The sequence below is a fragment of the Typha latifolia genome, chromosome 15 (genome assembly GCF_019914945.1).
Source record: "Typha latifolia isolate L0001 chromosome 15, TyphaL0001v2, whole genome shotgun sequence".
Lineage (NCBI taxonomy): Eukaryota > Viridiplantae > Streptophyta > Magnoliopsida > Poales > Typhaceae > Typha > Typha latifolia.
Window position 1 is genome coordinate 6529325 of NC_133100.1, and position 21422 is coordinate 6550746.

The following is a 21422-nucleotide window of genomic DNA, read 5'->3' on the forward strand; positions in this document are numbered from 1 at the left end:
CGGAAAGATATTACTCCTCAAACTTATTATCAAACACTATAACCCTAATAAAATACTAATTAGTTTAGCATTTTATTTCTAAATAAAAATATTAATCAGTTAAATATTTTTGTCTGATTTTAAAATGTTAAATTAATCAACATTTTATGTATATAAATTTATTTAATTTAATCTTTCAGTAGTCAAGGAAAAAAATTATGCACCGATAAAAATACTGAACTGATCAACTTTTTTTTAAATAATAATTAGTTTAATATTTTTATTAGGATTAAAGTAAATTAGTCTTATTTAGTAAATAAATTTGATAAATAGTCTATTTCGATTAAAAAAAAGGGATTTAGCTTGGTCAAAAGAGTCGAAACGGTGAGCACGTTAAACCAGTGGCAACAGAGTGCTACCGAGATTTAAACAAAAAGCACTCGTATATATATATGTTAGCTCTTTAATTGTTGAACATAATTACATTAGTTTTCTTAAAAGGTATATTAATATATGTGAGTTAAATTAAGTATAGCTGCAAAATGACATTAATATTCTGAATAAGGTTTTTAAGATTAAAATTAAAATACAAGGGAAATAAATTTTAAGGTCAAATTGGTTTGATTTTAACTTACTTTAGTGAATTTTAAACTTAAGCGTTGAATCTCTTTGGTGTAAATCAAGTTTCAACCATTAATTAATCATTAATTAGGATCAGTAAGACTTAATTACTCTCGTAAGAATATAGTCTGATTTTATGATGAAAAATATTGGTGCCAACCGTCGAATGTCAGGAAATTAAATGCTTAAATTTAAAGTATATGGAATTTAAATTAAAATCAAATTAGGATAAATTATAATTTATCTTTTATACTTTTAGTTTTTAAATGCAAAATATTCTATTTTCTATGAGCTTTTGTAAGTTTAATAATTTCCCTAAAATTTGTATATTATGAATTTTAGTTAGCTAAATATAATGATACTTACTAGAAGAATGACTTTTTCAAAGCACAAAAGTATATCAATATTAATTCCTTGAGTTGACTTAAGAAAAAAATTTATATTTAATATAAATTATATAAAAAATATTCATAATTTTTTATAGAGTATTTGATCCAACTTGATCACCTCACAAATTTATTTGTCAATAAACTTATTATCTATAAGAGTTTTTTAAACACGTTAGTTATCAATTTCATTTTCATTGACTCCTTACAAAAAATGCTAAACTTATTAATATTTACGAAATAAGTAAATTATTGCGTATAATCTAAAATATAAAACATTGATATTATTAGTATTTATTTCCTAGAATTAGTATATCTTTCCCTAAGAATTATATACAAATATAAAGATATATGAGGAGAATGAAAACGGTGAAAATATTTGATTTCATTATTTATATCTGAATTTAATATATTTTTTCTTAATTTTATCCAATTGTAACGATGATAAATATATCTACTAATAGATAAATATAAATCAAGGAATAATTTTCCCATCGTTTATATACATTTTAATTTCTAAATCGTCTTATTGTATTACCATCCAACCACATGGGTTAAGTCGATTCAAGTTAGTTAGTTAGTTTTATCTTCTTATTTGAATTTTAAATAAATTGAATAATTCACATATGTATTCGATTCGCTAGGAAATTTTACTTTTATAAATAGGAGTGGACATGTGTTGATAATAAACATGGAATGAATATAATTTTAGCCAAATATTCTTTTATCATCTTTATTTTTTACCTTAGCCGTTAAATCACATTTATCTTCTAGGAGTAGATCATAGCCGTAGAAGGATTCCAACCTTCTAAATCCTAGCCACCTTCTTCCTCCAGTATTTCCGCCACCCTTCGACAACAGCTACAACGTTGGTTATTTACCGCTCTGCTCTATCTGATCTTGCTTCACTATTTTAACCATACTCCACTATTTTAACAATAACTTTCCATTCAAATCTCTGATTGACAACATTCTAAAGCCATTAGATCCGAAACTTTCAAGATTATTATCCCTTAAAATTTTAAGAACATCCCATGAACGGATCGTTCCAGATCTGGTCCATAACATATTGATTAATATTTTTATGTTAGCATGTTTACAATAGATCTCTTTTACTATTTGTTAGCACACGTCATACTATTATTACATGAGAATGAAAGCTAAATTTCGAAATGATATGAGCCGATAATTCTTAGTAGGTAGGAGTCGCAAAAATTAACTCGAACTAATAATTCAACTTTTGAACAAGTTTGTGGTAATCTAATCGAGTTCGGATCGTAAATGAGTCAATCCCTATCTCGATTATTAAACGGATCGTATTAGTATTTATTACCTCATTCTGTTTAATTTATTTATAACTCGCTCCGACAATTCATTTATGATACGATAATTCGTTTATGACTCAAGTAACACATTTATAACATGAAAATTTATATATATAATCTAAAAAATTATTTATAATTTGAATAACTTATATAAATTGTGATAATTTGTGTCATTCGATAACCCTTATAACCCGTTTAATAAACATGTTATGTTTCTATTAGAAATTCCATCCCATTTAATAAACAAATCATATTTATACTTGTATTATTAGGATCCAACTTGAAACTAATTTGACTTGAATCCGACTAATCCGAGTCGATTGACTACCGGGGTCGATTTGGGCTAGCTAATCGGATGGTCAATTGTGCGCATTAGATATGAATCACAATTTTGCCATCGATATTTGTATGAATCACAATTTTGCCCCAGACAATTCTAGCAAATCGCGTGCGTAACACGTGCAAACATCACGATCTAAAGAGAACCGGATGCAAAGTCGCCAAGGTATTAAATCTTAGAATTAGATTACATCGTCAGTAGTTCTTTCTAACGAGAGAGAGAGAGAGAGAGAGAGAGAGAGAGCAACTATGGCGGCCGTCGATCCCGTCGTCCTCGATCTTGTCGACTTCCTTAACGCCTGCCCCACGGCTTTCCACGCCGTTGGTAATTCTCAAACTCCGATAAAAAAAGATCTTTTTAGAAGGCATTCTGTTCGACAAAATGCCTTGAAGAAACCAAAAGGGAGTTATATAGTTCTATCATATGTTTTCCGCTGCTAAAAGGATGATAATTTTGTAGCGGAGACGAAGAGTCGCTTGAAGCAAGCTGGGTTCGAGCAGGTTTCTGAGAGGGAGGACTGGATGTTGGAAGTCGGGCACAAATACTTCTTCACCAGAAACCACTCGACTATCATAGCGTTTGCCATCGGGAAGAAGTGGGTTCATCATTTAAGTAAAAAGAAATTATTTTGGGGAAAATTTGTTCTTTTGTTTGGATTCTGCCGTTAAAGATGCGATCTTATGTTTCTCGGTGTGTAAAAGAAAGTTTGGTTCTCTTGGATTTTAGATATGTTGCTGGGAATGGATTCCATATCGTCGGAGCACACACCGATAGTCCGTGCCTCAAAGTCAAGCCTGTGTCCAAGGTAAACTTTTGATTTTGGCGAACACCATTGTTTGGAAAGTTGAAAATATAGATTGACCTGATTTGAATCACAGTTTTTTTTTTTTACTTTTTTTAAACTGATGAACAATATCAATTGAGTTGGAAATTTTTTACACTCTAAAGACAGAAAGATATGAGTTTGAATATGGAGGAGGGGAAAGAGTAGAGAAGGGTTGACGGTGGAAGAAATTATTGGAATTGGTGGGGGTCCTGGGGGAAAGATATCAAAGAAGGAAACTCGGTTTGTGGATTAAGTTTCTAATTAATGAAAACTCACTTCATCAGGTTACAAAGGGAGGATATCTTGAGGTCGGCGTCCAGACATATGGGGGTGGTTTGTGGCACACCTGGTTTGATCGGGACTTAACACTAGCAGGGAGAGTGATTGTAAGAGAAAATAAGGAGGGATCAGTCTCCTACTCACATAGGCTTGTAAGGATTCAGGAGCCTATAATGAGGATCCCGACTTTGGCTATTCATCTGGACAGGTAAGTATCATCCTTTGAGTGTATAAGGTTGGAAAACCAGGTTGGCGACTTTGTGTTATGTCGTTTCTTGCTATTTCGTACCTTTTCTTTCCTGTCTACTGTTGTAAGATTTAGTATATACTTTAATAAGTATTAAAGAAGAAGAAAAGTTGCATAAGCTTTAAATGCAGTAAAAGAATGAATGAAAGACTATCTTCTTCTGTGGGATGTTATTCATTGTCTGATTAGTAGTTTCTACTTTTACGTCATTTTCCTTATATAATTTATAGGGGCGTCACAGAAGGGTTCAAGGTTAACACTCACAATCATCTTCTCCCTGTGCTAGCAACATCGGTTAAGGTGATCTAAATGCATTCTTGTTTGAATTTCTCTTGACAAATACTGAATTTTATTTGCAAACATCCATCTGTATGCTCTAATATTTCACAGAAATGTTGTTCACAAGGAATATGATGGTTATCTCTACTTTTTTCTGTTAAATTTACTTCTTTTGGATGACACCTTGTTGAAAGATGCTTGTTTATCTATGATATATTTATCATCTGAATCAAGGCTGAGATGACATGCAGGAAATTTATTGCCTCATCTATTGTTGCAAAATGCTCTCAAATATCAATCTTTCACCACTATTAATGCAGCCAAAATACTAGTCAGACTAAAGTTTTTTTGTGTGTGTGGAAAGTTGTAATTCTCAAGTATGTCATTGTTGTTGTTGATAATATTCCCTAGGAAGAAACTGGGCAATCATTATGTCATTGTTGATACTGGCAGTAGCATTATATGATAAAAATTGCTATCCTGTTCATTAATACAATAAAGAGAATAGTGAGCTTGAAGATTTTGGACAAGACTAGTGAGATTAAATTTCTTCTTGATGATTAAAGCAAATATGAATAGTGTACTACTGAGTACCGATACTGATAATTATGAACTTACAATTTGATAAGTTTATGCTGTAAGAATTTTAGTATTTCACAATATTTTCCTGCTCTGGTAATAAGCCTGTATTTTAAAGACCTCATTGTTGCCAAAACTGAAATTAGACATTATGTGTTCTGAGAATAGTAAAAGCCGAATCGTATATTTTAGCATATTTATACTGTTTTCTTGCCCTTCTGAGGTGTTTCGGTGAATATTATAGAAGTTTGTTGCAAATTGTTCCTGAAATTCTGGAAGACTTGAGTGGTATCGTTTGCTTTCATAGCAATTACTGATTCTATTGGCCATGTTTGAAGGGCGAGATTCAGAAACTAGTAGGAGAAAATGGCCCTGCTGAATCCAGTGAGAAAAAGAATGTCAAGGACATGAAACATCATTCAGTGTTATTGCAGGTATCTCACAAAAGTTTCAGCTTTGTTTTCTTTGTCCTTTACTTGTTAAGCATAATTACTTTCATATCTTGAAAATACTGTTATGAAGCTATTGGTGAAATTGTTTTTTTTTTAATTGAGGAAACAAAAATCCATAATGTGCATCAATTCTGCCTTGCAACAGTTGATTTCAGAACAGGCGTGCTGTGAACCTGATGAAATATGCGATTTTGAGCTGCAAGTTTGTGATACTCAACCAAGCATTGTAGGAGGTGCTATGAAAGAGTTTATATTCTCAGGAAGGCTTGACAACCTTTGCATGTCATTTTGCTCTCTAAAGGTCTGTATTCTTCTGCATTTGAACAGCTAAAAGTAGAGAAAACCCGGTTGATCTGTAGAATCCATAATGGGTTCTAATGTGTATGATTCAAATGTCAAATTAGGAATTGCATTTTGCAGAGCTTCATGATATGTTTATTTAAGAATACTTTTAGACTGTTGAGGCTTTGTTTTACCCTCAAATTCTACAGGATAATTGATAACATTGTCTCCGATGTTCTGCTGTGGATCAGTTTTGTCATATTCTTTTTTAATTGTTTTAAGTAAAGTTATCTTTTCTTCACAAAAGTTCGATATGCATCCTTATATATCTTTAATGCATGTTTTTGTTCTCTCACCTGTGCTTTCTATACAAGATACATCCATTATGGCACTGATGCCTTTTGGTAAGACCGTAAGACACTTCTTTTTCAAATACCTTTTTAGTGTTAGCACTATTTTGTTGCTAGATATGTTCTTGCTATGAAATGAGTTAGCATTTAAGGTTTTATTGTTACAATGTTATAAATGGAAGTGTATCAACATGTGTATCAGATTGCGGCTTTGTAATTTTGTCAGCATGTGCTATCAGAATTTACAATTTTGGAGTCATAGACTCTGGTTCATATCTCAAAATTTCCATTTCACATGACATAATTCTTCATGACTTAGCTTGAAGTTTTATATTGTGAAAAGCTTGAAAAACTTGTATATCAAAATAAGTTGCTTCAAATGGTGAATATATCTTTGAAACTTTGGAAGTACAACATCTCTCAAAGTAATATAATAATATTTAGGCAGCTTCACATCTATCTTGTCAAGAAAAGCATGCAAGCAGATCCTTTCATAATTAAGGGTTTTAAGTCATTGATCGCTATTTTACATCATCCTCTTCCAATGAGAAAAGGCTGTTGCACTTGACAGTGTATAATCAATGTTCTCGCACTGTTTGGATAACTGCAGGAAAGAAGATAGTAGAGGGAAGATGTAGATTAGCAGGTTCGCACCTTTTCTTTGGAAAAGTATGGAATTAGAATGCACAATTAGTAGGAGGGAGTCAACATATTTTTCTTACAAAAAGTAACTAATAAGAAAAAAATCTTGAGAATTGAAGAGATATATGTATAGAATCTGGTGGATAAACAAAGAAATGGGGTCGACACAATCCTCTTTATGAATGTAAAAGTGTATTAAAGAGGTAAATTGAATAAAATGTAGAAAAATGCAATATAATGTGTTAAGTTTTAAAGAGATACACACTGCAAATAGACATAGATTTAAAAAGTGACTGTGTTAGAGTTGGTGTGAGTAAATCGCCCTTATGCACATGCATTATGCCGTCCTTATATATGGTTGGACAGCATGTGAGCCGCATGTGGACAAGCTAGGTGCCTATGCATATATGCCCTCATATGGAACTCTTGAATTCAGGATGAAACTCTTGGATTTTATTACTTTGTGAAGAAAGAGCATCTAGGATTTGCATAGAGAAAATAAATCTTGCACAACATAGAGTATTTATTTTTCAGACATCATGAGTCTTAAGAGTTTTGGATTAGGTTTTACACTTTTATTCTTCACTAGTCAAAGGCATCAGTGCACCAAGCACCGGTAAGACAAACCTGCTTATAAATGCTTACAGTGCCAATGATATTGGCATTGACATTTGCCTTGGAGGTCTCTTAACTAGTTATTGTATACCTTCTCGATATCTTAATCTTCTAATAAAGTTTATCACTTACAAGCAGCAGTTTTATCTCCGTCTTTTCTTTCAGGCACTGATAGACTCAAGCTGTTCAGAAAGTTCTCTTGATGATGAATCTGGTGTGAGGATGGTGGCATTATTTGATCATGAGGAGGTGGGATCTAACTCAGCACAAGGAGCTGGTTCTCCTGCCATGTTGGATGCCCTGTCAAGAATAACCACATTCTTCAGCCCTTCAGATTCCAAGGTAGCCTTATTTGTCTACATTTGACCAAATACCTTTAGATATTACTTAGAGTTAGGCCTGTTCATTTGATATTGTCTTGTATCCCTTTGTTTCCGGCATCTCACTGTTTCAGGCTCCTCGAGAACTCGGCACATTTTAGTTTTAAGTATTGATAGGCTTAACAAAGCTTAACAAACAACTGTGTGACAACCAACGAACCTAATGGACAAAGAAAAACACATCTGTATCATCAATCAAGGTGAAACTCAGAATTTAGTACGACATCATGTCAGGTAGAATTTTGGGTACTTTTCTTTGGTCGCATTAGATGGCCTACATGATATTAAATTGTTAATGACTTGTTCAGTTGTTTGTGAGTTTTTCAGTAAAATGGAAGGTATTATATGATAGTCTAATATTTCCTTTGATGGTTTTGAAAGATGTTCACTGAGGTTGCAGAAATTTTATAGTTATATAACAGTTAATATTGACACAAGCTGCTTTTCAGTTGCTTGAAAGGACAATTCAGAGAAGCTTCCTGGTGTCTGCTGATATGGCACATGCTTTACATCCCAATTACATGGTATGGTTTGCTTCTTTGGTTCATAAATATATGGTGTATGAATTTGAAGTTTAGAGTTTAAATATTTTAATCATCACATTTGCCTGAAAGTGTATTCATGGGTCCTATAGTATTGCATCTGAACATTAGCCAAGACTTTTTATTCATCTAATTGTCTTTGTAGGATAAACATGAGGAGAATCATCAACCCAAACTGCATGGAGGCCTTGTCATTAAGCACAATGCAAATCAGCGTTATGCCACAAATGCTGTAACTTCATTTATATTTCGGGAGATTGCGGAGAAGCACGAATTACCTATTCAGGTCACTTTTCAAACTTGATTTTAATGGAGCCATCATCTCTTTTATTTGTGCTTGTGATGCAGGACTCTATTTCATGCTTCTCAATAAATAGTTGGCAAGTTGTAGATTAGAACTGACAGAATTATCACATATCTTATCCATCTTATCCTCACTGCTATCAATTGCAATCTCCATGCCAGCTCTCTAACTTTCCAACTAACCAGCTTTATTTGGATATATAATGAATTACCTTTACCAGTTCTTTTGCATGTTGGAACTCAAAGCAAGGTCCGAGTATCTGTAATCCGGATTGGGACTGGCCGTCTAAAAAAATGATACATATCGATAGTATCGATCATCCGTATCGGTTTATATTTTAAAATATAGAAAAATTCTAACTTTTTTAAAATTCATGTATAAATCTAAAAATTTAAAAATATATATTATTTTCTTATTTTTTATCTCTCTTTCTACCACTCACACTCTCTCCTCATACAAATAAAAAAAATTCTTATTCTCTTCCTCACTCTCTCTTATCAAACTCTCTCCCACTCTCTCTTATTAATTTTCTCTCCCACTACCTCTCTCTCTCTCCCACTATCACTCCCTCTCCCTCTCCTTTACCAACTCCCCTCTCTCTCACGACTCCCTTCTCTCTCTCTCTGATTCTCTCTCCTCTCTCTCCCACTAACTCTCCCTCTCCCTCTCCCTCACCAACTCCTCTCTCTCGGTCTCTCCCTCTTCAATTTTCTCTAGCGATGCTTCTCCGACGAGGTATTTTCTCTTTTTTCTCTCACTTCCTTTGACGAGCTCTCTCTCTCTCTCTCTCTCTCTCTCTCTTTGTCTTGATTTTAGGCGGCTTCGGTTGATACGATCGATCTCGACCCAAAACAATCAAAGCCCATAGCCAATCCCTATTCGTTTTAGCCAATCCAACGTGGGATCAACTAAAACTTGGAACCATGATTGGGACTGGCCGCCTAGAAAAATGATGCATATCAACTGTATTAGGGGGATTGGTTAGTCATTTCAGTATAGGACTTCTTATAAATAATTTAAAAATTATTATAAAATGTTGAAAAATACTAAAAATATAGAATAAGAGTAAATAAAACAAAAAATGACACCCATGTGTTTGAACATTAAGAGGAACAAAAATAATTATCTTTTACTCTCTCTCTCTTAGGAATTACTTCACTTCACGAACACCTCTATCAGTCTCTCTATTAACATTTCCCTCTCTATATGGTGGTTTTTTTTAATCTTTTCTAGATTCTAACTCCTCGATCTCTTCTCCCTTCTCTCTCTAGTAGGTTTTCTTTCCTAACTCCCTGTCCATCTCTCCTTCCTTCTCTCTACTCTATAATCTCTCTCTCCCAAACAAATTGATGCTTCTCTAACGCAAATCCGACCTCTGTTGACGTTTGGTGAAATCCTTTGATGTAGATCCAACTCTATCGGCCTCTGGCAATCTCGGGTATTCATTTTTTTGCCTTTCCTCTCTCTCTCTCTCTCTCTCTCTCTCTCTCTCTCTCTCTCTCTCTCTCTCCCTCTCCGATAAGCTCCTCACCCTCTTCTCTTTCTTTAGTGCACTCCTTCACTCTTCTCCCTCTTTCTCTGTTTAACTTAAAAGCAAGTGTTCGATCTAGATCAGGCATTGACTGATCCTGTTGATACCCTACCAAAACTTATTACTAGTCAATGGTCTGGTTTCGAGGTGAGACTGGATAGGCTATGGCAGATCCATATCAGGATTGGCCGACTTGAGTTCGACGCCCGATAGGTCTCCTGCTCAATTAAATGCAAAAAAAAAAAAAATCCACCCATTTGCGTCTTGTCCACTTAGCCAATTGAAAATATTTCAAACTCAAAATTGATGGGGAGTGTTAGAAACTTAGAATATAGGAACAAAGAATGCTGCACTCTAATAGTTTAAACTTTTAGAGTAACCTCAGTCAGTTAAAATGGTATCAAAGTAATTTTCCTTGAGGCGTAGAGTGGAGGAGCCGCACATCTTGTTATCTATCATCTACGCACGCGCAATATATAGGGGACATGTGAGAGGGCATGTTAGACATGATATACAGTGTTGTTCATCTATCTAATAGCTTATACTTATCGTCAACTGATTATCCAATAAGTATGCTTGATCTGATAGTAAACACTTCTTTCCTTTTAACAACAAATAGTACAGTTGAAAACTTGAAATGACAATTTTCATCATGGACTGTTGTACCAGTCGGCACCGTCTCATGTCTCAAATACATGTGCTAGTGAATTATAGGCACCGATATAGGAGTTTCCTAGTGCTCTCTTGTGCCAACCCCAACACTGATAACAACCCATGTTACCCTATGCGATAATGTGTCGTACTGACACAGTCATCACTCAATCAGATTGCTAATTAGCACTCCCATGCCACTAGCACGACAGGCCTTGATTCTCGTATTCTAAATTTTAGATACTTGTGCTGTTTATTTCATTCTGTCTTCCTTTGTGATATCCTATCCCTGATTATAAGCAATTGGCTTTTAGGGATGACTGATGAGCTATGTCCTGTTTTTTGTACCTGTCAAATAACAAAATCATATGGAGTTAATGACACTTAGTATGGCATTACTATTCTACCAAAACCATGATATGATTGTTCCTTATGCGATTTCTCTCTTGTCAGATTCCTTTCTCCTTATGGCATTCCTGTCTTCTCTCTGCACTTGTCTATGAAATGCATCTGTTATTACCCACTTCACCTATAAGTTATCTAGTTGTTCTAGATGCATCTGCTATATTTTGAGAATGTGCACACTTAGCAACTGCCGGGAACATGTCACTGATCCATAATTTTAACCATGTATTGCTAATTTATTGTTGTCTCCAGAAGAATAATCTATCTCAATTAATTTTTTTTGTTCCAAATAACCCTAATGTAGAAAGAATGTCAGTAGTATATATAAATTATGTAAATTTGATCTTAGATTATTATTATTTTTTTTCAAGAGAAAGTTTAATGGTGTCCCAATTTGAAATGGTGCGGCTCAAATTCTAACTTGAGATTTCTCATACAAGATGAGTCTCTTTAACCATTTGAGAATTGTCTCATTGTCTAGATTATTATTTTTATTCTGTGCAAATGAATAAAAAGCATTAATTCTTATTATAAGAATCATGTTCAACTTACTGAATGCATGTCTGCATATAATCCTTTTGCACTCTTACATATTTTGCTTGCATTCTCAAATAAAGTTTATTGACGCTCCTCTTGCAATACATACTTTCAGGATTTTGTGGTTCGCAATGACATGCCCTGTGGTTCAACCATTGGTCCCATACTGGCTAGTGGTACTGGTATCCGTACTGTCGATGTTGGTGCACCGCAATTATCCATGCATAGCATAAGAGAAATGTGTGCTGTTGATGATGCCAAACATTCCTACGAGCACTTCAAAGCTTACTTCTATGAATTTACAGAATTGAACGCCAAACTTAAAGTCGATTACTAGAATTGCTTAAGGTATAGTCACCTGTTATCTTGTAACACATTACATAGTTTGACACTGATGCAACTGAAAGAGAATAAGACACACAGAAAACCAACCTATTTGATCCACAGTTGCTTTCTTTATACTTCTAATTATTGATAAACTATGGAGATGAGATGGAGAGTAAACATGATCAAATTACTTTAATTTCTTATATATCAGGCATGACTCGGTGGCATTGTTTTACAAAAGACCTTTAGTTGCCTCCCACCTCGACATCAGCCTTATAATCTTTTATCATGGTCTAGTGGGTGACCGGGATATCTCAATTCTGTCTGGATTAGTCACTGTTTTATATTGCTTGTTCATGCACTAAGCTTGTACTTGGTTTGATCGTTAATTTGTTATCTTGAGCTCTTTCTTTTCTTTTTTCTTTTTGGTCACAAGACTACATACCACTATCTATCTAGCATTAATAGTCCAGATGACTTTACCAGCTTATAATCTTCAAAAATATTGGTTGATTATAGAAGAAATCAAGCTCCCACTTTTAGATTCTCTTCGAATTTTGTGGTTTTTTTTTTGTGGAGAAGATATCCTTTTATGTGGTATTTTTTTTTTCTGAGAGAAGTGAAGACCTAATAATGTCCAAGTTAAATTGGTACCATTGAGATTTGAATCTGGTACGTTCATCCTACATTAAATATTTGAGTGCCATCCTATTGGCATCCTTTTATGTGCTATTTGCTTACTGTATCCTCTATTTCATTCTTTGCATAATCTCCACCAAATTATTACATAATTGTACAGGTTGCACAAAATGTTATACAGCTGATTGAACAAAGTTGGTCACTGGTTGGCTTTGTACCTGGAACTGTACAAGCTTGCATTTTTTGAGAGCTTCTTTCACTTGTGTATAATAAACCCAGCAGATTGAGAATGCTAATGCAGAAGGAGAAAACAAATACCAGGAGAAAAACCAAACAGCTATTAACACAATTATCCAGAAGGAGACAATAGAACACAGTACACAATCTATGTTACTGGAAACATGAAGTGAAATATTGACGCTGGACATCCTGATTCATCCAAAGATAGAAAGTAACATACTGCCATTGTTGCGAAAAACAGTTAAATAGAGGAAGAAATATGAGCAAGAAAACTTCACTAGTTAAACTGGTAAAATATCTTCCAACATTTTGGGATCAATATATACACCTCCTCTCGAGCAAGTTTACATAGGCGAGGGCTAAAAGAGATTCCTTCTGTTTTTATACTACAAAATCCCCAACCCCACCAACTGAAGAAAGAGGAAGAAACAGATGGTGCTATTTTCTGTTCCTGGTCAAAATTCTGTATCTAGTCAGCTAGTTAGGCAAGAACTATTCCTGTTATCGCGTTTTTGTAAACTGGGACTCTAGTCGAGTTGCTGATATAGTAATGTCATCATAAGGCAAGTCCTGCTGGACGTCGATGAAATCATAGCCCTTCAGAACCTATAAAAGAAAAGAAAAGGAGGTTTATTGAAACAGAAATTACATTTAACCATATTACTCATGCAGCAATAACAGCAACACTAAGAACGGATGGATGTTGTATGGAAAAAGGAAGGATACCAGCCTTACCTATAAAGACAACAATTTATTGCTGACAATAAAAAGAAGGAAAAAAGAGTTCAATTGTGCAGCATCACTTTAGATATAGATTTGCTGAAATTAAAAAGAGTGCCTGCTGATCGAGAAGGTGGCCTCTGCATCAGGTGATGCTATTTCATTATATAAAACCACAACGGCCTTCTGCTTACTTAATTGCCAAGGAGTTGCACATGGTGCTTCCTCTACTAACTAGGATGGGTTAGGGCCCTTGAAATGATAAATTAGGGTTAAACCAGAAAATAGAATTAGTTAGCTGATTTGCACCAAGGTAGCAAAATATGACGAAAAAGGTGGCCTCTCCAAAGGGGTAAAATGACTTTGGGAAGACTGATGACAGAATGGAGGGTGATGGAGAAGGTGGCACACTACAATGGAAACCTCGACATAAACTTGGGACGAAGAAGAGTAAAGAAGATCAAATCGTTGATTGAATGGGAGGAGAAGAGATGAGAAGAGGAGGAGAAGTGGATTTTACAGGATGAGAATGTTGTTTATGTTGGTTATGATTTGGAGATAGTAAGTAGTGCGTGGCTAATAGTTCTGACTCCTTATTGTCAATTCAATAAAATTAGACAAAATAATGCTAATTGGAAAATGAAGTGCAGTAAGTTGCAAAAAAGCCCATATAAGATGTCTTCATGCATGAAAAATGACATACCAACTTTTACCATAAGATTCCATCACAAAATCCACCTTACAATTTTGATCAATATAAACCTTATTAAATAAATCATATTCCTTCAAAATAAGAGTAGAAACATATAAAAAAAACATCTCACTTGCCTAGGATTTGCTTCTGCAATTGGACTATATTTTTCCCATCTCAATTTTCCTTAAATTGTATAAAACAGTTTAACATGAATTGAATCACAAGCTCAATGGGCAACTTGAACTACAGTAGTGAAGAATCATTGTGAAGAGAACATACATACCAGAGTCTCAAAAAAGAATCTAGCACATATTCCTTTTGGTTTCCCTTCTAGAATTTGTGACAAACTCAAAAATCTGTTTTGATCTTCATCTTTAAAATTGAGAAATCTGTTTTGCAGATATTGTGCCACAGCCCTGAACAATTAGATATAACAAGTGTGGTCATGATTTAGAAAAACAAGAATAGAAATTCAGTTGGACCTGGTTCTTTCCCCTACCTAGTTCTGACTGGCCATTCACTACCTGCAAAACAACATGTATAAATGAAAATACTGCAGACCCGATCCATTCACTATTCCATCACACCAAAACAGACCAAAGTTCTACAAGAACACACAAAACAATACCTTGATCAACAACGATGCCTTCATGAGAGACAAGATCCTGTACGCAGTATTTACCAAAATTTGCAGTGATATTATGGTTTACAACAACAGCAAGGAGATTGCATCTAAAACTGACAAGGTGCAATGAAGGGGAAAAAAAACTAAACAAGACTCTTACTATATCCAGAAAATTTAAAGCAGCATCTGATGCCTCCATGGAAGTTGCTTCATGCAACTTATTAGCTTTGTCTATTAAATAAGTTTCTGGCGCCGAAGCTTCTGCAACCTTTTCCTGGAACGACTCATTTAAGTCAGCAGATTTATCTAGACCACTATTTTGTTGCACATTGTCTGATCGAACACCACGACTTAAAAATATCTCAGCAGCTGAATAATCAGAAACGATATTTCTGAAGAGAGCTTGTAGGTCTGAAGACATACCTGCAGGAAAGTAGAACTATCAATCAGACAGAAGATCAAAAGGAAATAATAAACATACTTAGAAAAGGTAAGATGTTAACTTACAGGTAATTAGAGGGTCCATTAGAGTTTGCTTAATATAAGTAATTCTTTTCTCCTTCCAAGCATCAAGAGAAGTATGAGGTGCTTTCCTCCTTTTCAAAACTAGATTACTTGCATCATGTATTCCCTGCCTCAGGGTCCTGCAATAATTCAGGATAGGTGTCTCCATATAAAAGCCTTCACAAGAAGGAACGGAGAGCAATTTTTCACATATATTTGCATGCCCAATATAATGAACCTTGTGAAGGCCGGGCAGAGTTAGCGTGCACCTCTGGTGGTCAGATGTTTTCTCTGATACAATTTGTTTTCGTACAGTGCACTACTATTACCTTTTATAGACATATCCAAAAGAAAATATGTTTGTAACATGCTTAAGAAAGGATCAGCGACACCATCTTTAACTTGCACTTATTATTTTTTCTAAAAAAAACTTGCACTTATGTTAAACATTTCCTAAAAGTAAGGACCAAGTGAAGTATTACCTAAAATTATTTAATAATAGTTAATAATCCCATTAAAATTGGCTGACAATGAATCACCCTAATCGAAGAGCAACCACAAATTCATGAGTGCAAAAATGCATCTTATTCTCAAAAAATAAATAATAATGATCAACTAGTTGATTGAAAATGGTTTTACTTACTCATTTGATAACACTATGCTCTCATCATACAAGTTCTTTCTTTTCCTCAATCTCAGAGGAGGCTCTCTCTTAGCTGGTGTTGTGACTACAAAATTAGGTGAAACAAGCTCTGGACAAACAAAAAAAAAAGCTGTCAAAATCTAACAAAGGAATACTCTCCAGATATACATAAGGGCATGATTTACATGATGATACCTCTAACATGCATGCATTAACTTCTAAAAAAAGTACATTTATGAGATACTACCTGAATCACTTGCTGGATGAGATTTATCAAGAGTCTTGGTTGGAGTTGTCGCCTCTGAAATTTCCACAAGAAGGGTTCCAGACTTTTGATCATTTGATGATAGTTCTTTATGCAAACTTACAGTTCCTGACTGCTCTTTTTGTTCAAATTCTTTTTCTGTAACTCCTGGAAACGGTGTCTTGTTCAACTTCTCCAGATGCACCAGATTTGCTGATTCTCCGTCTACTGTCTCCTGAGCACCAATACTTTCATGGGCTCCATGTACATCTAAATTCTGGAATTTTGCACGAAGCTTCTCCCTTTTTACGACTAATCTGTTAGTGTATGGCTCACTTATCTCAAGGTCAATATCCATCGCATCAGATAGGAAAGTGCTGTTTCACAAACATATTGTTAGCCGAGGAATATTTTCTAGATTTTGTCATGAAAAATGCAATAATTCTTTGACATACTTATCTACTGGTGTAAAACAAACAGAATTGAACTCAGCATGAGCAAATCGTTCCCAATGGTAATACTGCTGCCATATATAAAATAAAACCAATGCTTCAGTCATGTGCACAACTATAAAAATCAACTCTATTTAGTAGGCAGTCAACCACTGATAGCTAGTATTAATGGATGAATGATGAGCGGGGAAATAAATGATCACCTCATTAGAGAGGAAAGTGTGATCCCGCTCATCTACCCAGCTATCTGTTGCAGGAAAAACATTTCAAGAAAGAGTTTATAGAATAATAGAATAACTTTCGGCAACAGAAAAAAAATTGGTGTCTTGTATTTATGAAAGTGGACCTCCTATAATTGTGGGCAATTTATTTAGAAATATTGCTTGTGGGTCTTCATAGTTAGAAACAAATTAGAGCACAATGTGGAATAATTGCTGGACGACCATGATAAAGAAAGAAACTTCAGGAATCATACCTTGAAGTGCTGCATGTTCATAGGGTTCAGCTGTATCTCTGGACAAAACCAGGAATATGAATAACTATCTGAAGACAATAGACAGTTAATTTGATCAATGCAAACAACATTTAACTACAGTTTGCTGGTACATACAGTTCATCTGGAATCTCTAGGTCAAAAGAATCAAGCTCAAATGTTCTCGGTACTTCAATAGTTACATGATCAGTTTGTGCACGCATTGCCTCAATCAGTGCTAGGGGAGTTACTTCTCTTGGCAAAGAATCCTTCTGCGGGGCATGCTTAACCTTGTAATGTGATCTTCTAGTTGTTCCCTTTGACACAGTTCGCCGTCTCGGCACAAATGATCTTCCTATATAAGCTAAAGCCTCATTACAGTCATTGTAAAGGAAATCAACTTTCTTTGAGAATATCCGGACGATTCCAAGTAGGAGTTGAGCCATAATTCTATACGAAATTTGGATTTCAGGCATGATCTTATCTGCCCCGAATGAGAACAAGAACCAAACCAGAATCAGTGAGTGGAATTGGAAGTTAATAAGAATGGCAAATTACTAAAAATATCATACTAGCATATGGAAAAATAGAGAAATGTGACATGAAAAGTTAGTGGGCCCTAAAGAATGACCAAGCAGGAAGAGGTCAAGGAGCACAAAGATAAATATCGAGTTTTTTTCGCAAAGTACCTACAGGGGAAAATATTTCCCAAAATACAGTATTTTTCAAACTATTTTCCCAAACTAATACAATTTTTGTTAGCTTAGGGCCACAATTTATAAATTTTTATATAGAAAATTTGAAATTAAAATTTGGTGATTTTGAGCACACCCTATTGCCAATAAGTCTTTGTCAAATCTTCACGATGACGTGTTTTATGACCAAAATAGATGACCCAGCGCAAAATTATAATAATCTAAACTTTTTCTTTATATTTTGCCAATATCTTTCTTGTCTAAGGTTTGATTAAACTCCGATCATAATCATTACATCCGTTTCTCTTTCATTTTCGCAACGACATATCATATGTCCAACACGGCCTTTTGTTTGGAAAGTTATGCTCTTCCAAAAGAGTGATTTATAAATCGCTTCTTGAGAAAGTGTATTATATAGAAAATAATGGTTTGATAAATCCAATAAGAATCATTGTCTGATACACTGATTTTTCGCGTGGTGTTAGTACTGTATTTTGGGAAATATTTTTCCCCGCGGCGATACTTTGGGAAAAAAACTCGATAAAAATCTACTCTATATTGAAGTAATGTTAAAATGCTTCTAAACCTACCAGTCCTACAGTACTATATAATAATAACAACATCTCTCTCATAACCTAATCAACTACTCAACCCTGTCACGGAAAAGGAGAGAAAAGGTTAAGGAAAACAGAGCGAGAAAAGAAAAAACCAACTTTTTTTGCACTATCGTAGATAGTTTAAAAAAGAAAGAAAAAACACAACTTTACAGAACTCCACACTGAAATTCCTCACAGGAAGTACCAAAAATTGGTGGGAATCGCTACTAAAAACAACAGATAAGGAGAGGAAGATGGCGTTGGAGGAAGACCAACAAGAGGGAAACCGAAGAAAAGGGAGATTTACCTATGGATGAGGAGATATCGGTGTCGGCAATTTGTTCCTTCTTGAGCTTTTTGAAGCAGTAAGCAGCGACCCAGATGGTGCCCAAAGGCCCGTTCCTTGAGAGAAGCGAGTGTGAGTAGAACATTGCTCTTCTCTCTCTCTCTCTCTCTAAACTCTTTTGTGTGTAAACTCTCTATAACTAGAAACATATAAAGAAGAGGAGAGAGGAGAGGTAGGCTTTCCAAGGAAGGCAGGCAGGGAAGAACGGGCAAGACGAGGAGGGCGAGCACACACAAAAGAAGACGATTATTACCAAATTACCCTTAAACTTCAGTTTTGCACTTTCCACCCCAGGCCATGTAGTATTTTAAATAAAGGGCATATTATAGTTTACATTTAAGCAGCTAACCCCCTCTATCCCTGTTATTCTCAAAATTAGATTATATTATATGCGAGTAATTAGGTCTTTCCACTTCCTTCTTAACGGCTGGCTAATAATTAGAACTCGATTGATTCGGACCAAATTAAGTTGATCGATATACTTATTATATTGTTTATTTTCAAATAAAGTCTTCATAATTATATCTAAACCTCCGTTGACCATAGTCCATTTAAAATAGACCCTCTTATTTATTTTGATATTATGACTTGTTTAACTATGTAAAACCTAATAAATATTTTTTCTGTTTCACTATAAAAACTATTTTACCTTAAAAATTAAAAATTAAAAATTAAATAATTATTTAATATTTTTATTCACGCCATTATCAATTCTGCGTCCATCTATGAGAAGATTCGATTTCATTTTTTTCTATTTATAAGTGAATTTTGATACGAGAACGAACGAATAAACTAGTTTCACTATCATATCCGACAAAACTCAGGTACCCTAATAAATGGTAGAATCAACCCTAATAAATGCAATTACTACCCTTTTAATTGGTGGATTCTATGTCCATTGCATTTGTTGAATTTGTGAATTTAGAGCTCAATTTGTATTTTTTTTAATTTTTTTTTTACTGGAGGGCTATTTTGTTAATTTTCAAGCTGGCGGTGTCATTTTGGGAAGTGAACGTCTCAACGGTCATTTAGGGGTGACCGGGGAAGCCTGCGAGTGCCACGTCATAACAACAAGGGATTAAAAATAAGGGGAAGAAGAGGGAGGGAGACCGACAGGGGAAGTACAGTCGAACCTTTCCGTTTTTAGTTGTTATTCCATTTACGAGTTTTTGACCAAATTGGTCATCCTCGTAGATAAATTTACGGGTATAATGCGTTTTACCCCCTTTACTTTGGCATAAAATCAATTTAGCGCTCTATATTTTGCTTTTATAGGGAAATTTTGCATTTAAGCCTGCCTTTCATCTATTTACAATTTACACCCTATATTTTTACTTTTTACGGATTGAGCATTTTATTTATGTTAAATATGTGCGAAAAATACTTTGATATTAATTTCACTGACTGAACTTAACTAAACTATTAGGTTAACTTAACTATGCAAAATATTACTAAAAGAGTTAAATACATTTTAATCCTTTTTACTTATGCTCAAAATTAGTTTACCTTAAAAAAATCTCAAACTAGTCCCTTTACTTACGACTAAACTAAAATTAATAATTTTTCTGTCAAAATTAACGGAGGTTGTTCAAATGACTAAAATAGATGAGTTTTTTTATCTAATTTTTTTAACTCCATATTTATCTTGCTCCTAGATGTGATATAACTATTAAACTTTATAAAAAAAAACTAAGTTTAATAAAACTTACTACTTAGTTAGCACAATCTAGAAAGTAAGAAGAAAACATGTGAGTATTTTTTAAGAGAAAAAAATACTTATATAAGAGGGAAAGAGCAATTTGTCCATAAAAAATAAAAAATAGAGAGAATTTAGGTCCTCCTTTCTACTACTAATGGTCTCACTTTAGTCATTATTATAGTGTTTTGGTTTGAGACTTTTTAATGTACATTAGATAAATTGTTTGTCCAAGTAAGTACACGAGAGTACCCTTACTAAAATATCGTTACCCAATCCAAAATCCTTAACCCAAAAAACCAGATCTAACTTAAAAATACCCTTATTAAAATATCTTACCCAAAAAAAATATTTACTTAAACTACGAGACTAGAGGATAAATGATGTTGGATAAGAATTTACTTTAAATTTTAGTCGAACCAAAATTGCTCTCTATTATTGCTTTGACACTTGAGGTTGGAGGAGAAGATAAAATTCATTGCGGACTTAAAGTTTGTAAGCCCACAATTATTTTAATTTCTTTCAAAAAAATAAGAAACTATCATTCAAAAATATATATACATTTTTATAATAACTAACTTCAAAGCCATGACCCAAGAGCATTTTCGGTCGGTTTTGCCTACATATCCTCATTTTCTTCTCAAAAATAATATATTTTTTTCACATTTTCATATCACATTAAAATTAACAATTACACTATTAATTAGCCTAGTTCACAATCAACCCCCCCAAAGAACTGCCGCAGTCATTTCCTTCAAATATTTTTGAAGACAGAATCATTTCTCCAATAAGTTTAAAAGACAAATCTAATTCACAGAATAATCATTTATTGCCACTGAAGATGTATACAAGATTTGGGCAAAGAGCAAAGAGAAGAGTACAATCTCCCAGTAAATTATTTTGGTACTCCAGACATGCACTGCAGCAATCAAAGCCAAATTCTCAAAAGATATGCACTGCAGCAGAGACATAATATC

The 21422-nt window shown here is 34.2% G+C and overlaps 2 protein-coding genes across 6 annotated transcripts; one reads left to right on the forward strand and one right to left on the reverse strand.

Moving 5' to 3' along the window:
• The first annotated feature begins 2813 nt into the window (after positions 1 to 2813).
• On the forward strand, positions 2814 to 11996 carry LOC140802034 (probable aspartyl aminopeptidase). The gene is made up of 11 exons (XM_073157443.1): positions 2814 to 2975; positions 3111 to 3246; positions 3378 to 3456; positions 3762 to 3964; positions 4234 to 4303; positions 5200 to 5295; positions 5459 to 5614; positions 7368 to 7544; positions 8032 to 8106; positions 8270 to 8410; positions 11668 to 11996. The coding sequence occupies exons 1-11, from the start codon at positions 2900 to 2902 to the stop codon at positions 11887 to 11889; spliced, it is 1431 nt and encodes a 476-aa protein (XP_073013544.1). The 5' UTR covers positions 2814 to 2899; the 3' UTR covers positions 11890 to 11996.
• Positions 11997 to 13018: 1022 nt separating this feature from the next.
• On the reverse strand, positions 13019 to 18983 carry LOC140802453 (sister chromatid cohesion 1 protein 2-like). Of its 5 annotated transcripts, none has more exons than XM_073157997.1 (13): positions 18711 to 18951; positions 17251 to 17596; positions 17116 to 17153; positions 16844 to 16887; positions 16644 to 16708; positions 16192 to 16565; positions 15945 to 16053; positions 15305 to 15441; positions 14958 to 15220; positions 14801 to 14837; positions 14672 to 14696; positions 14456 to 14588; positions 13019 to 13364 (listed from the first exon to the last, which is right to left on the reverse strand). In XM_073157997.1, exons 1-13 carry the CDS (start codon positions 18832 to 18834, stop codon positions 13260 to 13262), a joined length of 1800 nt encoding a protein of 599 aa, XP_073014098.1. In that variant the 5' UTR covers positions 18835 to 18951; the 3' UTR covers positions 13019 to 13259. The 5 variants fall into 5 exon arrangements, with proteins under 5 accessions (XP_073014098.1, XP_073014096.1, XP_073014094.1 ...); XM_073157995.1 differs by having other exon boundaries at positions 16644 to 16711; XM_073157993.1 differs by having other exon boundaries at positions 14801 to 15220; positions 16644 to 16711; positions 18711 to 18983.
• Positions 18984 to 21422: the final 2439 nt, after the last annotated feature.